At 45.9% G+C, this 16129-nt stretch overlaps 1 protein-coding gene across 15 annotated transcripts in view; it reads left to right on the top strand.

The window, feature by feature from the left end:
- Positions 1-16129, top strand: part of dlg1 (discs, large homolog 1 (Drosophila)) — a 170112-nt gene that overhangs the window by 68818 nt on the left and 85165 nt on the right. For 8 of the 15 annotated variants that reach the window (XM_036517307.1, XM_036517197.1, XM_036517189.1 and 5 more), the window contains 2 exons: positions 4956-5123; positions 9455-9562. In XM_036517307.1, coding sequence (XP_036373200.1) covers positions 4956-5123; positions 9455-9562 — 276 coding nt within the window. The remainder of the gene's footprint in view (positions 1-4955; positions 5124-9454; positions 9563-16129) is intronic. The other 7 variants (XM_036517316.1, XM_036517259.1, XM_036517252.1 and 4 more) reach the window with 1 other exon arrangement.

The raw sequence follows: 16129 nt of genomic DNA, 5'->3' as shown, positions 1-16129 counted from the left end.
CTCCCCTGTTTGCTGCTTCTGGTGACACATACTGTAATTACATGAGATTACAGCACACTGCAGGGAAATGGAGACTGCTCCAATTGTTGTACAAGCCACTGTCTGTCAAAAAAAGGGAGAAATCATAGCAGTTCCCATTTAGCTCAAGCTTAAGAGATGTTTTTCTGTCCCTTGCACCCTGATCTGAAAAGTCCATGATATGATTGTTGAAGCGGACATTTGGGTGGAAATGAGAAATCTATTTCCCACTAATGTGGTAGGAGGCTGAGTGGCCTGGTTATGTTGTGAAGACATGGCCTTCCATGACCTTGTGGCTCTAATATGCAGTGCCAGAGAACCTGCCTATTTGTGTATATAGTTTAGAATATTTGTGTATGTAGTTTTCAATAGTGTTTCTTTCAGGCTTCAAAAAGAGGATACTTTGAATGCAAAATGTCTTTTCTCTGTGTTTTATAGGCTGTAAGGTGGAAAGGACATTACTGCTCTTATCCTTGAAGTGATTATTGTACTGGCAGTAGTATCTTTATTTAGACAGTCCCCTGAATGCAAAGAAAGAAGGATTTGAAATGGGTTGGTTTCTGTGGAAGCTTCCAGAAGCACCTGGGTGTTAAACATTTATAGGAGAGAGCCCTGAGCCTGTGGTGGTGTTCCTGTCAGAGGAGCAGACAGGAGCTGACAGCATTGGGGCCAGGGCACAGAGGGATGCTCCAGCTTGATAGAGCTTCCTACTGAAAGGTACTGTTAAAAGCATGGTAGTGTGTGCGCTTCAGATTTCGTTATTTAGGTCCAGTCATATAGTTCTGGGTTTTTTTTCTCTTGACTACACCATACAATAATAATATCGTAATAGTATTGCAATAAGATGCTTGAACAGTATTTGAGTATAGAATAGCTTGCTATTCTAATACTGATACTGCTACCATTAATGTAAACTGCCAGTCCTTTATTACACATTTCATTGGACATTTCTTTGAATGCCAGAGTGGAATTGCTGGTAGTTTTAGTGTAAACACTGGGCCTGTTTCAAACGTGCAGCTGTGTACTTCCTTTTCATTAATAGAGGGTTACCTATAAATTTGTGGAAATTTGTAGCAAATAAATTTGTTGGAAGATTTGTCAGAGAGCTGCATCCCATTTTCACAGCTAGTTTGAACATTTGAACATTGTGGCAAACCTGTTGCTGTGGAATTTGTCATCTTCTGGGTGCACTGCACTGATCTATGAGGTAGATACAGTGTTTACAGTATTTATATAATGCTGTCTGCTCAGCAGGTCAGTCTGTAGTGTCAACACTGCAGTTATGCTTGGAAAGTAGAGAACACGTCTACCACATTTTAAAATGGTCACCACAATCCTAATGTGAGATCCCTCCACAGCATTTTTCAATCATCGTTTTCACAGGCAAATGTGCGAGGGTCACATAACCTCTGCTCCACCTACCATAGGGGAAGGTAACAGCAAGGTTAGAGTGCCGCCTAATGCATTGCATTTTACACCAGACTTGTCACTTTGAAGCTGAACTTCCATAGTCCTAAAAACCATTTGCATAATCCACCCTACCGATCTGACCGCGACCTCACCGCACCTTGCAAAGTGCACCATCATTCCAGCCAGTGGCAGGAAGTTTCGAGGGGCCTGGTGGCACAAGGTGGGAGAGGTGACCCGATGCCGCGGCGTGGCCCCCGCTGAGGGGATGTCTGTGTGCCTGCAGCCGGGGCAGCGGAGCAGTCAGCAGTGTAATAGAGTCACCAGCACGCTCCTGCCCCGCTCTGTGTATCCAACAGGAGCCCTCACACCACCGTGCTGCCACCTCCACTGAAATACATTAGTGTAATGGGACTCCAGTAGGACAGCTTTATTTGCTCTTATTACTCATTTGTGCTGTGCATAAAAATATGCAGACATTAACCGCTATGCTGTGTTGCACTGATACATAAAGCTCACATGCAGGTGGAGACTTGTTCTCAATACATTAAAAAAAAAAACTGTTTGGTGTAAACAGTCAGTGTAACATTGCAAAAAAGTGATTTATATACGTATTTATATAAGTACTGAGCTAATCATTGGGAGTCTCCTGTACGTGCATTATTCTCTCTGCACTTTACACACAAGCATAGGATTGCATGAATGAATGAACATGAACATTATTTTGTGGTGAGAACAAGCTGAGGCAGGAAGGTTTGTCTTTTGTGTTGAAGGTGCATGTCCATGTTATGATATACAGCCCACTCTAATAACAACAGCTAAATACTGGCCTGCTGAGAGAGGTTATCGTATTTTATGGGACATTGACAAGAACAACATGGAATTTGATGAACATTTATCCAGTAAAGTTCAGATGAATGTTTGGAGGGATGAGGAGCCGCTGGGTGTCAGAGGGCAGGTGGAGTATACAAACCACCATCAGCGTGTTGCCACCCCTGTGGCCCTCTCCACAGGCAGGGTGACACAAGCCAGGCCCTCCAGGCTGGCAGCTGAAATAATCCTCCCTCACAGCTTGCCCAGCTCCGCAGTGACAGTGTGTTGCCTCCACGGCACTGCACTGCCACCGACACAGAAACCATGAGTAGGTGTGTGCATTTGTCCCACTTTCCGCCGTTTTACCTCTCTGACGAGGAGAATCCTTCCTTTCCTTGCTTTGTTCGGAGGCAAAGCAAGGAAAGGAAGTTGTTTTGTGTCACACTGGTCCCTTCGCCCCAGTTGTGAGATCATACTCTGGGGATGTGGGATTGCCCTGATGGAGAGGCTGGCTGTTGCGCTAAACAGCCCTGTGAGTGTTGTGAGTAGTTAGGGTCCCCTGCTTAATGGGTGCATCTGTGGAGTGTAATATTTCACTGGGCGGGATGGCAGATTGGTGCCACTGTGATGACACGGCAGGAGCGGGGACCCTGGGGGCTTGTTTGTCAGAGCCGTTTTCCCCACACTGTCGAGAGCAGCGGCATGCAGGGACTGCCACCCCTCTCTCCACCGAGATGAGGCAAGCCCAGCATGAACTGACCCCGTTCATGTAGTCTTTTAATTAAAGCATATAGTTACAACCGGAGAGTGGGTCAGAAAATTTCACTTATTGGGTTAAGTGAATAATGGCGCACTCACTACGACCAAGTATTTACATTTACGTTTACATTTACATTTATTCATTTAGCAGACGTATAAAGAACGCATATATAGAACTTCTATATCTAGAAGTATAGACCCATAATGCTGTGCTGTAATGCGCCAGCCAGTTTAGACTGTCATGCAGAGGCTGAGGCAGCAGAAATCTGGGGATAGGCATCACAGTCCGAACATGTGCACATTGTTGGGTTTATTATAGGATCTTTATTGTAGTACCTCCACTCTGAGCTCAGGTACAGTATGTGCCTTTCTCTCTTCATCCGTCTGATTTATCAGCACACAGTGGGTCCGTAAACCATTTACAGCCATGCTCAATTCATACCTTACCTAACAATAAAGTAAACACCATCAAACTGGCTGTTCACTGAGTTGGAAAATCTTTCAGTGTAATGTGGAAAGCTGGTTTCAGAACGCCTAGCTGTCCTCACATGGATGGTAATACTAAGCTATAACAGGTGAAATTGTATTGGGTCAATCCCTCAAGGCAGGTTGACAGATTTCCAGTTAATTAAGCTGAAGGTGTGAGTCCTGAATATTTAATCTCTTCTGCTCCCCACACTTTGTTTTTCCATCTAAAGATAGCCTATCCCCCCTCTGAGGGCCAAGCGAAACAGTCTGGCGATGATACAGTGAATAAACTTCATTATGTTATTGCCAAGAGAGGACTTTCCATGAAGATGCACTGTGACGCCGTCAATTCTGTCGTCAAATTATGAAACTGAGGACATTTAAATCCTGAAAATAGCAGAAATGATGTCTTGCAACAGCACATCCTGTACTGCTTTTCCTGACAGACTGAATTGTCCTTTCTAGAGCTGCGCTGTTACCGCTTCCCTGCCCCAGTCTCCACAGTGTACTGCTTGGCTTAGAGTGAGCCTGTGCACTTTGAAATGTTTGCTGTGCTGTGCCTACTGTTGCCAACTTCAGGATATTGTCACTAGATTTGGAGGCTTGAGCGGCAACTAAGTGATATTTTCTGTTCAGAATCGCTTTATGAAATAAGGACAAGCTGTTCGTGTGGTTATCCCCCCGGAGTGCAAAGAAGTGTGGGAAACATGCACACAATATAGATGCAGTAAACAGGCCTCTAAATAGCTACCAGCCTCACCCGCAGCGACTAGTTCTACCAAGAATGAACTTTTCTGAGGGTGCTCTTGTGACTTTCTTTTCTCAGTAGTTGTCATTACTGGCCAGTTACTGCCCATCCGCCCGAATCCCCTGCTCAGCGCAGCGGCTTTTACAGGCCGAGTGAGAACCAGCCTTGAACGCACCAGGCAACATCTATATGAACCTGCAGAACCAGCCCCAGGTGCAGAATAAGGGCACTGCACATGCACCAAAGCTGCTCATGTTCTGAATGAGAGGCTGGTATGTGTGAGCCTGTTGAGAAGAGGAGCAATGTAATAAAAAATGAGCTTTTGCTCACTAGACTTTTGTCAGAGCAGAGATTTTTTTTTGATGGTGGGGGAGAAGTTTTTTCAGGTGGCAGATTTCAGGTTTAGTTATTGTTTTCCTGTTTTTGGATGTCTCGGTATGGAAAGGCACATGGGTAAAAACTGGTGAATGGATTCATACTTCTAACTGGTGAATGCAAAGCTATGCCTTTCATACCTGCGCAGAAGTTTAGACTGGCACAAAGCAGTGACTAGTGGTCATATACAGGGGATACTTAGTCCTCTTAAGGGCTGGATAAGGTTGTCTCCTAATGGAGAAAAATTTTAGATGTCACAGTGATCCAATGTATCATCTGGCCCTGCTACTTAAACTCCCCACAGGGCAGCAGAGCTGTGCTGAGTCTGTGTGATCTATAATGCTTTCTCTTTCTCTCTCTCATACAGAAATACAGGTACCAAGATGAGGATGCATCACCGCCCCAAGAACACAGCTCTCCACACCTCACAAACGAGGTCCAAGGGCCCGAGCTGGTGCAGGTGTCTGAGAAGAACCTGTCCCAGATAGAGAATGTACATGGCTTCGTGTCCCACTCGCACATCTCCCCCATGAAGGTACGGCACGCCTCTTTTCTCCCGCCCATCCCCTAACTGTGTATTCCATCTTTGTCCTGTGTGTGTCCCACTAGTGTCATAGTAGGGCTTTTGTGTGCATACACACACATGCGCTCACATGCAGGCACTCACTTGCGCTCACACATACACACGTCCACCCACATCAGTCATGATGGAATTCCCTGCAGTGCTTCAGTGGAAAGTGGCAGTCAACAAGGGAGATTCCTCCTGGAGAGCAGGCAGAGCTCCGGCAAGAGAAGATGCCCCACCTACCATCTCTCTTTGCTAGCTTCAGAAATGCTATTTTTTTTTGCCCATGTGTAATCTGTTGGCTTCAGCGTGAGTGTTGACTTCTCAAGTAGGTCACCATGAAAGGGCTGGAAAAACCTACGTGACGATTCTACACCTGAATAGGTCCTAGTGTGTTGCTCTGATTGACAGACACAGACAGACGTTAGGCAGAAGCCGTAGACCTTGTAACCAGAATGTCAGCCCTCCGCTGACATTCTGGTTACAAGGTCTACGGTTTCTGAGGGCCCGTGAAAAGGTTTTGTGTGTATATGGCTGTACTGTACGAGTCCAAACACTTTTTCAGCACCACGCATGTACTGGCACACTGACTCGCCTGCCTCTTCCAGAGCAGAGCTGCAGCCGCTGCAGCCTGCGGTGAAAAGGCCTACTTTAACAGTGAGCAGTAGGACTGTGCCACTGGCTGCCTGTGCTGTGCTGCTGTCTGCTTCACTGACCCTCAGAGCCAGCCGAGGCCAGACAGAGAGACGCGCCTCTGAGACGGCTTCACATGGCCAGGGAGCCTCCCTTACCCTGTCTCCTCCACGCACGCAGAGAGGGAGAGGTCTGCAGAACACGCAGTCATCTATATTTTATTGAAAAGGCTTCGTTTGTCGCTTTAAATTCAGGCTTTCATTGGCGACGTCAGTCAGCGGAGGCTTTTCCCTCCACTTGACCGGCAGGCCCTCTGCCCCTCTGTCCTGTATGACAACGCAGGGCCCCTCACGGCTCACTGGTGACACAGAGTGTGCTTCACACTTGCTTTATCAGATGTCAGCTCGGGAAACAGTGCCAGGCCCAGCAAACAAGAATGTGATCCCCAGAGTCTGGCCACGCTGATTGTAGGAACGCTGACATTCGACATTTGCATGTACTATTGGCCTCAGCATTGCCTGGCCTTTGGCTTTTCTTACCAGCCAACAGTAATATTTCCCCGTGTTGGTGTCAGGGAGCTAATGCCAAATATTTCAGTTCAGGTACACGGTGTACTTTCTTGCATTCCAGTAAAATTCCAGGAGTAAGACGGCCGATTCCTCCGAGGCCCCACGTGCAGCTTCCTCAGCAGCTGCCATTTCGGCTGAGCAGGTCCGCTCAGCAGCTTGAGTCTTGGTGGCTTTGCTGTCCCCTGTGGTCTTCTGCAGAGGAAACTTTCAAAGCATTTTGCAGAAAGCACAGTGGAGGCAGACCTCTGCAGGAAGCAGGGCTCACTCTGGTACAGTGGGCCTGGCCTTTACAAAGGTTAATTAGAATTAGAAATGTGGAGCTCCGCTTCTCTTCTCACAGAGTGAGGTCACTTTTAGCTGTCAGAGTGAAGATTTTTGAAGAGCCTGAAAGAGGACTTGGTCTTCCCTCCCCAGCTCCGTTTTTCTGGCGATATGCCATCAGTGGGGAAGTCAAGGAATCCTCTCAGTGAAACCTGAAAATCAGCGGTGTTATCTCTTGGAAAACAAAGCAGGGCAGGTATTGACTGGGCCTCTGTCAGCTGAAGGCGTCCCACAAATGGTAGATTGACTTTTGACTTTGAGTTTGTTTGTTTGACCTCTCTGTGCCTGTGCTGTGCCCTGCGAGGTTTACGGGCTGGCATGTGAGCGATGTCTGTGTCTGTCACACCTGCAGAGCTTCACTGGGCCCGCCCACTCGCCCCAGATTAACGCCTCCCAGGCAAGCGGCGGAATAGTGCCTGGCAGCCTACCTGCCGCTTCAGATAACCTTTAGCGCAGAGATACTGCTCTCTGAACCTGAGATAGAAGGGCTGTCAGTAGGTCTATTATCTGTTCTCTCCCACAGTGCTCCTAGTCTGTCTACTAACTCTGTGCTTAAAGGCTCATATCGGTTAAGATGGGCTGTCTGCTGAGGACAGTTGTATGTTTCAGCTGTACACTTACACACTCTATGCTCATACATTACATCAAGCTTTAGGACCAAACTATAGTGCTCAGAGCACAGTAGTGATGTATTTGGATCAGTTTCAAAAAGCTGACCTAAAGTATTTCAAAAAGGCTTTACTTTCTTCAGATGATATATCTCTTGCTCCACCTTGTGGCTAATATTCATCATTACAGCTCCACTCATTAGAATAGTGAGTGATGGGAAATGAAACTGACACTGTTTCTTCAGTGTACTCCATGTAATTAAAATATGAATCACTGCGACCCCACTCCAAACCTCTTCCTGACTGCCCTGCTATCTGATTTGATTTATTACAGCTTTCTGCCACAGTCTTAAATCAGAGCTCAGAGTCCCATGTTCTAATGGCTCCATTACAATGTGGGCTGGAGTCATTATTATTTGGTGATATATTGAAATCTCACCACCTTGATTAAATTCATTTTGGGATGATGAAGGTAACACTGTCAGGTAATCTAAATCTCAACAACATTAGCTTTAAGATGTATAGATTGCACTAAGTCTTTCTGGGTGGTGGTGAAAGGACTTTGTGAAAAGGACTTTTTAATATTAACATCTTAACCAAGAGGTAATAAAATAATCCCATCATAATGTAGGTGTGTGTTACAGAAATGCAACGCACTTAGTGTTAGCTGTTAGCGAAGTTAGCTTCAGTCTGAGAGCAGCGTAACGATGAAGAAGCGCATGTTTCGGACTCCCAGAGAGCTGTGGCGTGAAGCGGGCAGGGTGAGGCAAGCTCAGCTTCCTCTCAGAGCCTATGTCTCCTCACTGCCCCTGATTGACAGGGTTGCTTGCCAACTTCTGCTGCCATCATTTACTGCAGTATCCTACACTCCCCACCCTCACCAGACATTCACACAGTGAGGAGGAAAATATCTTCATTATGTTTACAACATTGTAGTGATGTGACATCACTGGCACAATGTTAATGGAATGCCATGAGAACTACGTGTTAGCTGGGAATGTATATCATTGTCGAAGGATGTGTTTGTGTTGATTGAGGTGAGAAGAGCTGCTTTCCCTTAAGCTGCTCACGTGTTGTATCCTCAGGCAGTGTTTTTGCATTGTGGCACAGCCAGCCTTTGGCTCTGACTGCCCCAGCAGATGGAGTTGACATCTTGCAGCGCCCCATGTTCCTGAATACAGCTGACCTGTGACTGTACTGTACCTGTCATGGCCTGAGTACGAAGGCGTCACTACACCACCACGTAGGACACACCGTCTTATACTGTGGATCTGCTTAAACTGCAGATGTCATCTTTAAAAGACCCTGGAAGAGCCACAGGTGGTTTGCTTTGATGTAGAAGTGGTCACATTTCGCTGGAGTACAGAGGTTTTCGGTAGTTTTAATGGGCATTTCTGCTTGTTCAGTTATTTAGTGGTCATCAGACACCTGGTCCTCAAACACAAAATCACAAGACATTACCCTAAACTTGCAGGCTGCATGGCTTGCAGCAGATTGAACTTGAAGGGTGGTGGAGGATTTTTTTTTTCAGGCTGCACTAGTTACCATTTGTATGTTTAGCCAAATGGTATTCAGTAGGGGTTTGTTTGTGTTACAGCTCAATTCTACCAAATGATGCCTTATAACTCCATTATCTCATAGCTGCAATGTCCATGTCTCAGGAGTCTCGCTGTAGTTGGTCGAATAGTAGTTTGTCTGATGCTGCATTCATGACGTACAGAATTATTGTTCTGCTGTCTTGTTTTGGCATCTCTCATCAGAGTCATTCATATGGTCATGTGTCCAGTGAGCAGATCTTCACTTCCTGTCAGACCACATAAGAGTTGCTATTAGAACCAACATGTGTGTGTGGATGCGTGTACGCACCCAAGTGTGCACGCGCCCGTGTGTGTGCATGTGTGCGCGTGTGTGTGTATGTGTGTGTGTGTATGTGTGCGTGTGCGTGTGTGTGTGTGCGTGTGTGTGCGTGTGTGCGCGTGTGTGTGTGCGTGTGTGTGCGCATGTGTGCATGTGTGTGTGCGCGGACGTGTGTGCGCGTGTGTGCGCGCATATGTGTGTGCATGTGTGTGTGTGTGCATACATTCTTACTCTCTGTCTCTTAGCTCACCAACGCTGTGTGTCCTCCATCCCTGGCCTAATGTGACCGGTTGAGTTCCATGCCCCTCTGTAGGTAGAGTCCCTGGAATGCATCTTCGATGGGCCGTCAGCTTTAGGAAATGAGGAGGTCCCGGCCCCAGCCTTCTCCACCTTGTACTCGCAAAGCGATGCACTCCTGCAGGTAACACCTCTGACTGTGAAATGTAGCCATCCGCGTCTGCCGTCAGCTACAGCTCCCCTTGTCTTCAGACTCCCGCAAAATGATTCTCATCTGCCCCACCGCTGAGATGAAGCTTCACTTATCATTTTGGGGAAGCTGTACATTTGTTTTCATGGTCTCTTTGAGTTGTAGTACGCTTTGCAAGCCCTAGGTGGCAGAGTTGCCACAGTGCATGAGAGCTTGCAAGGCAGGCTACTTGTGGTATGTTTTTTATTATTTTTTTTCCCTTTCTTTGCCTAGATGTGATTAAAAGCTGTCTGCTGCTGAAAGGTGCGCATTTACTCAGCAGTCTCTGGCTGCGCCATGAGCTGACATTGAATGTGGGCACAGTTGAAGTGTCTCCTTCTGCTTTTTAATTTCATGGATGTGCTGAATGTTTAAATGTATCATTGTAATAGTCTGTGATGTTTCTGTCCCCTCTCCCGGGGTTGGGGGGGTTGAAAGCTGTCTTACAGCCTGTGGAAGTGCTGAAGCAGCTTTCACCGTCGTTGTGCATGTCTCAGAAGTGGCTTTCAAAGTGCACCGAGGTGTCTTCCACTGGGCTGCGTATGGGCTGCTGAACGCTCTCAAAATGTGGATCTGAGGCTGTACCCGAACATACAAGGGGTCATTTGAAATTGGCACCTGACACACACCCGTACTGTTACACATTTTAAGAGCTACTTACATGCTGGTGGTTTCAACTACTGAAGCTGAGCATTGCTGCTCAGCTCATCTCAGACACATTCTTTAGCATGAGTAGATGTGTGACTTCTGTTGTTTCTTCTGTCCTCTGTGAAGCTCTGATCATTGAGTGGTTTGTCATGGTAAGGAACCGAGGTACCACCAGAACATTTCGTAGCAGTGCGTTACGCTCAGCATTATTTATCGTTTTATCCTCAATTGCACTGGTTAATTTAATAAATACACTATAAATACAATATCATTATGATTGTGTAGATATACAATTTAAATGAGGATTACTGACAGGCTATTCAACAGGTTCTGGCTGCCTCAGATGAAAAGCCCTTTGTCTCGCTAATTGAAGTTATGTAATTGTGGCCTGATTGCCCTTACGGACCATACTGTAAATCCATCTGCAATGATTCATCCCACACTTAATAATTTAAAAGCCCATTAACATACTTGCTTGGGCCTCAGCTTTTACATGCATGCACCAAGTTGTTAGTTGAGTAGGCTGATTACATGTTTTGGTTGCCCTCAAGCACATTAATTTGTAGGATTGCAAGGGCTGGTAGAGAGTTCTGAATTATGTACACACATAACTACGTCCTAATCAGTGTTTCCTCAGTAACTGTAGTGTCTAGAAGTGGTACCAGTATCTCCCCCAGTTTCAGTGACTTACCTACCTGATACTATGTACTCAAGCTCAAAAGACATCTGGCCAAGTTTGGCTTTTATAATTAATGGAATATTTAACTGTCTTTTTTATTATGCACTTAAAAAATGCCTACAGTAGGCATAGCATGCAGAATGGTAGATGACTTGTGTGAGGGGGGTCTCGAATGCTGCCTTATTGGCTGCGTGGGTGGGAGTGTTCTCGGCAGTGTTTGCGGAGCGTCTTGCAGACACGAACGTCTCACACGTCTCAGACCGTGAGGTCTGTGGGGAATGAGACGCCTGGAGTTCAGTAGAAAACCCCCCAGCCTTGCAGAATGTTTGTGTTGTCATTACAGTTTCATTCGATGGCTGGCTTTGAAGGCAGTACTCCCCACTCTAAACAGTGTCAGTTTAACCACAGTCTAACTCTCCAAAACTGAGTCTGTGCTGAACAGATCCAGAAGTCTGTACAAGGGGTGACCGCTCTTGACCAAAGACTGACAGGAGGAATTTGCTTGATTTTGGCAGCGGACCGTGACAGACTGACCGTCCTACCTCACCTTCTGCTGCATCTCCCTGGTGCAGAGGCAGACAGCCTGATATAGAGCTCCAGCTAGCTGTCAGGATCAGAATAAATGGTGACGGTTTTTAGTGGCTGGAGATAGAGCTGCCGGCTGCAAAGGCAGTCAGCCTTAGACCTGCAGAGAGTCATGCAAAACACCTTATTACGCCATACACAACAGAGGAGTTGACACAAAAATATAAAAATCTGACCTTTTTTTTCTTTCATGTCTTTTATCTCAATGTTGTGTGCACTGAAAAACTTTATTCTCTGAGTGTCTTAGGCCTCAGATGGAAGTCTTCTCTCTTGGTCCTCCATGCCTGTCGCTCCTGATGCTGTAATGAGGTTGGGGATAATGTCGCTAACCCTCCAGGGCAATAAGTGCATTAGTTCTGTCCAACTGTGTGTAGTAATGCAGGCTGGAGGAGACTACGCTTATCTTCCATTGGGCCATTTTAGATTATGCACTTGTAACTGGCTGTTGAACACCTGAGTTGCACTACATCACTGAGCAAAGCTCCCTGTTCATCCTTAGCGCATACAAAGACATGAATATGCTATGATACAGTATTACCTTTTACAGTGACACTGTAAGCTTGTGTAGCCATTCACGCAGCGCCTTTTTTAAGATTTACTTAAACATTGTGAAAGAAGGGTTACTGTTATCTTTGTGTTTAATATTGTCTAGACTTCAAAAACCATACATTGGGTCTTGATGGCCAAATTTCCATTCAAGCGCAGAAAACCTTTGACATTTTAATTTTGAAAATGTGCATATTGCTCAGCAGTGAGTCGTGTAACGCTGGTGAATGTCAGCCAATGTGTCCAGTATGAGAGTATGTCTGTAGCTGCCTGAAAGATATGCTACCCTCTTCTCAGTCATATTTTTAAGTGGCTATTGTAGCTACAGTGTAGGCAGCAACATTGTGTGTTTATTCATGTGTGACCCTAGAACTGTGTCTGAAGTGACGTACAGTCAGCCTGTGGTTATCCACGCATGAATGGGATTGATGGCACAGATGTTCCAGCATATCAGTATTCCAGCAGGTGAACAGCTATACACTGTGGATCTCACCCGTTCAGCATAATGTTATATATTCACTACTGCTCCTCAACAGCACCAGAAAAAAGCAGATTATAAGAACAACAATAAATGGCATTCACTTCTACCAGACTAGTGCAATCATGTCTGCCCATGCCAGGTATTTTCACTTTAGCTGAGAAAAGAACACTGATCATGTATGATTTGTAGCAGAATAGTTAGCACTGTCTTCCAGCATAAAATGCTTGCTTGTTTGCCGTATTTCTTTTGTCTGTGTGCTCCCTGGATAGATTCGTAAGGGCACGCCCTTCTTCTCTTCTCTCTTCTGTCATTGGTTCAGAGTGTCACAGCCCTTCTGCAAAGGGAATGAATTCTCCATTTAACACTGCTCACTAATTGCATAGATGCGAGTTGGAGACAAGTTATTTTACAGATTAACCTGATTGACAACAATAACTGCCTTTCAAGTGTTTATATAAGCAGGCCCACACATTTACGGACAGACATAATCAGTTCTTCATATTTAGCTAATTGAATGGCTGAATGTTTGACATATTTTACTTATTCCAGCTGGCACATTAAATTTAATTTCCTACTTGTTGACTGTAGATGCAGAATCTTTCTTCCAGATAAATGAAGCGGATCTGTTCATCCATGTGTACTGTTATGCATTTCTGTGATGACATCCATATTGAAATGAAATTTCTTACAATGTTTAAAGCATGTTTCCCCAATACTGCTACTTTTCACAAAAATACAGCAACAGTGAAGAACGTACTATAGAGAGACAGAAGACAATGTGGCCACACACAAATGATTGACAGGCACAAAAAATAAAAGCATCCAACCTGCCAGCCATCCATACTCCACCTGCTACACATGTCCCGCCTAACTAGGTAGGCAATATTATCCTGCCAGTCACCATGGCTAATAGAATTCACATATGAAGGCACACTTAAAGGGTAAGCTGACTGAAGGGTAATACTACAAAGGATGAATACGTCAAATATGAAACAATGGTTTCAGGCTAATCATATATGGTATTAGCTAGCAGCCACATATATAGTCAGTGAGTACTGTATTACACTGTTTCTTTTGGAATATTAGTGTTTGCTCTTTAATGAGTTGTTGAGCTAAGTGAGTTGTAAGGTGGTTGTAATTCTTGGGTTTGCTTTGTCAACTTCAAAGATAGACAGTTGAGTTTCGACAGCATCAGCTCAGTGGCTTGCGTTGCATGTATGGATGCAAAGAAATTTTGATTTAAAAAATGCACACAAGAGCGGCTGTTGGCATCAATGGCTTTCTGTCCTTAGTTTCATACCGAAGGGTACAGGATCTATTTTAATCACATTTTTCCCCATCAGTAATGAGCCAACAGACGCATAGGCCTGTCTTTTCTTCACTTTCTCATGAGCGTAACTGACTGTGTGTTAACGGGGTGACAGCAGCACCCAGTCCTGCAGCAGGGCGGCGCGGGCCGCACTTTGTGCTGACTGTGAGTAACTGGGAGTGGAGCGAGCAGTGTCTTGTGGCACTCCCGTCCCCCTTTCATCTCTCTGCCGCGATTAAAGCAGTCCATCAGAAGATGGGGCTGTGCCACGGGGTCAGGAGCCCTATCTGAGGGGCTCTAGGTGAAGCGTGCGCAGCACTTATTTGTCCCTGCGCTTATTGGGTGTCATTAAGCTAATGGGCTGCTCCATTAGCGTGGCATTGGTAGGCTCTGCCAATGTCCTCTGATGGTGAGCATGGAGCGCGCGCTAACACCTCTCCTCTTCCACACCGGCCAAGCCGCTCATCACACACCCCAATATGCGTGAGCACCGCTCCATAACAAGGACACACCTGTGTCAGGGCAGAGATCATTTTGTACATGTTAAAAACCATTTTAGGTTTAAAGACTGGGAAGGGTGGACTTAGCATAACACTTGACTGTATAAAATCGATAAGTCTTGGTGATTAAATATTCACGTGATGGTTGAACAGAGTGATTTGAGTATGAATATGTTTTTAATCAGTAGCTGTGCGTTTATGCATTGTCGTCATGGAACTGCTATTATAATAAGAATCTTTCACTTGGCACAAGATAAAGCTGCAATACACTGGTTTGACTCTGAAATACAGCTACAACAGCTGTCAGTGGAAATGACACCTATTAGTCAGCTAGGCATTGTTAACGTGTCCATGGCAATGAAGCTTCAATTACCTGATGGCTGCAAAACTGAGAAAGCTGTATTCAGTATTTCCGTTGAGGTGGGTGGCAACTGTTGTTTCAGGTAAAGTGAATTAGCCTCTAGCTACTTGTCTGGTGGCCCAAAACCATACCTTGTGTGTATTAAGGGAGACATTCATGGTTTTCAGAATGGGCAATGAAAAATCCATTTCATAAATGATGTGGGGAAAAAAGCAAGCAAAATGCTGGAGGATCATGAATCGGCATGTAGGGAGGAATGGAGAGAGCCAACTGCTGCTGGTGTTTCTGTCTCGCACAGTGTCTGTCAGTAGAGCTTACAGAACCTGCTAATTGAGTTCTCACTCATGGAGTAGCCGTTGAAACCAAGCATGAGCTGGGACAGATTAGCTGGCTGGCATACTCCACTGGCTAGGTGGAGAAACAAACAGGAGAGAAAGTTATGAAAAAAAAAGAAAAATCTTGGTGCCAGATGAAGAGAGGGCACAGCTAGGGTTAGAGGAAGAGAAGGGGTACAGCTAGGGCAGGGTCTTTCCTCCCACTCTCTCTTTTTCTCTCTCTCTCTCTCTCTCTCTCTCTCTCTCTCTCTCTTTTTCTCTGTCTCTCTCTCTCCCCCTCTCTCACACAGCCCTCTAGCAGCACTTGGGATGAATACCAACACTGACACGTACTAAAAAAAAAAAAAAAAAAAAAAAAAAAGCTCAAGGATGTCAGTGAACAGAAGAAAGAAGAGGTGAGCAGGGAGAAGGTATGAAGACAAGAGTCTGAATGGAGAAGAAGGTCTGACCTGGCTTGCTTTCTTTTTTTTTTTTTCTTTTTTTTCTTTTTTCTTCCTTCACTGCTCCGTGCTTGTTGAAGCTGCCGTGCGCTGTGGGGCTGCAGGTCTACACACAGCCCGGCACAGCAGCATTTAGTCAGCATTCTGGGAGCTTCATTTGCTGACTCATTGAAAGGAGAGAAGGATGTGGGCACCTGGACCTGACAGTGCCAGTCTCATTACATCCTGCGCTTCATCTGCCCTGGCTGCAGACCCCACTCAGCGTTGTGCTCCATTCATCAATTTGCCGGTAATCGCGTCAGCCAGGGCTGTGTTTAAGGGTTTGTCTGGGTAAGGAAGGAAAAGGAAGCGGAAGGGGGTGGGGGGGGAGGCGAAAAGAGCAGCCTCTCTCCCAGGGAAAAAGAGCAGACAACAAATCCAGAGACCTCCAGAGCTGGCATCTCCTGCTCTCCAGCTGTCCCCGTGACTCCCGCAGCTGGAATCGGTATCAGAGCAGGGGAGTGCTCCTGTCGCAGGCTCATTATCTTCCACTCCCCTCTCTGAGAGCTCTCCTCCTCCTGTTCACGCTGCTCCATACAGCAATCGAGCTGCCGATCGCGCGGAGGTGGGAGAAAAGTTTGGATCTCCGAGAGGCCGCT

This window comes from Megalops cyprinoides, chromosome 2, assembly GCF_013368585.1.
Source record: "Megalops cyprinoides isolate fMegCyp1 chromosome 2, fMegCyp1.pri, whole genome shotgun sequence".
In the NCBI taxonomy this organism is placed as follows: domain Eukaryota; kingdom Metazoa; phylum Chordata; class Actinopteri; order Elopiformes; family Megalopidae; genus Megalops; species Megalops cyprinoides.
Note: the sequence above shows the minus strand (reverse complement) of the source record. Positions and strands in the feature narration are given on the sequence as shown.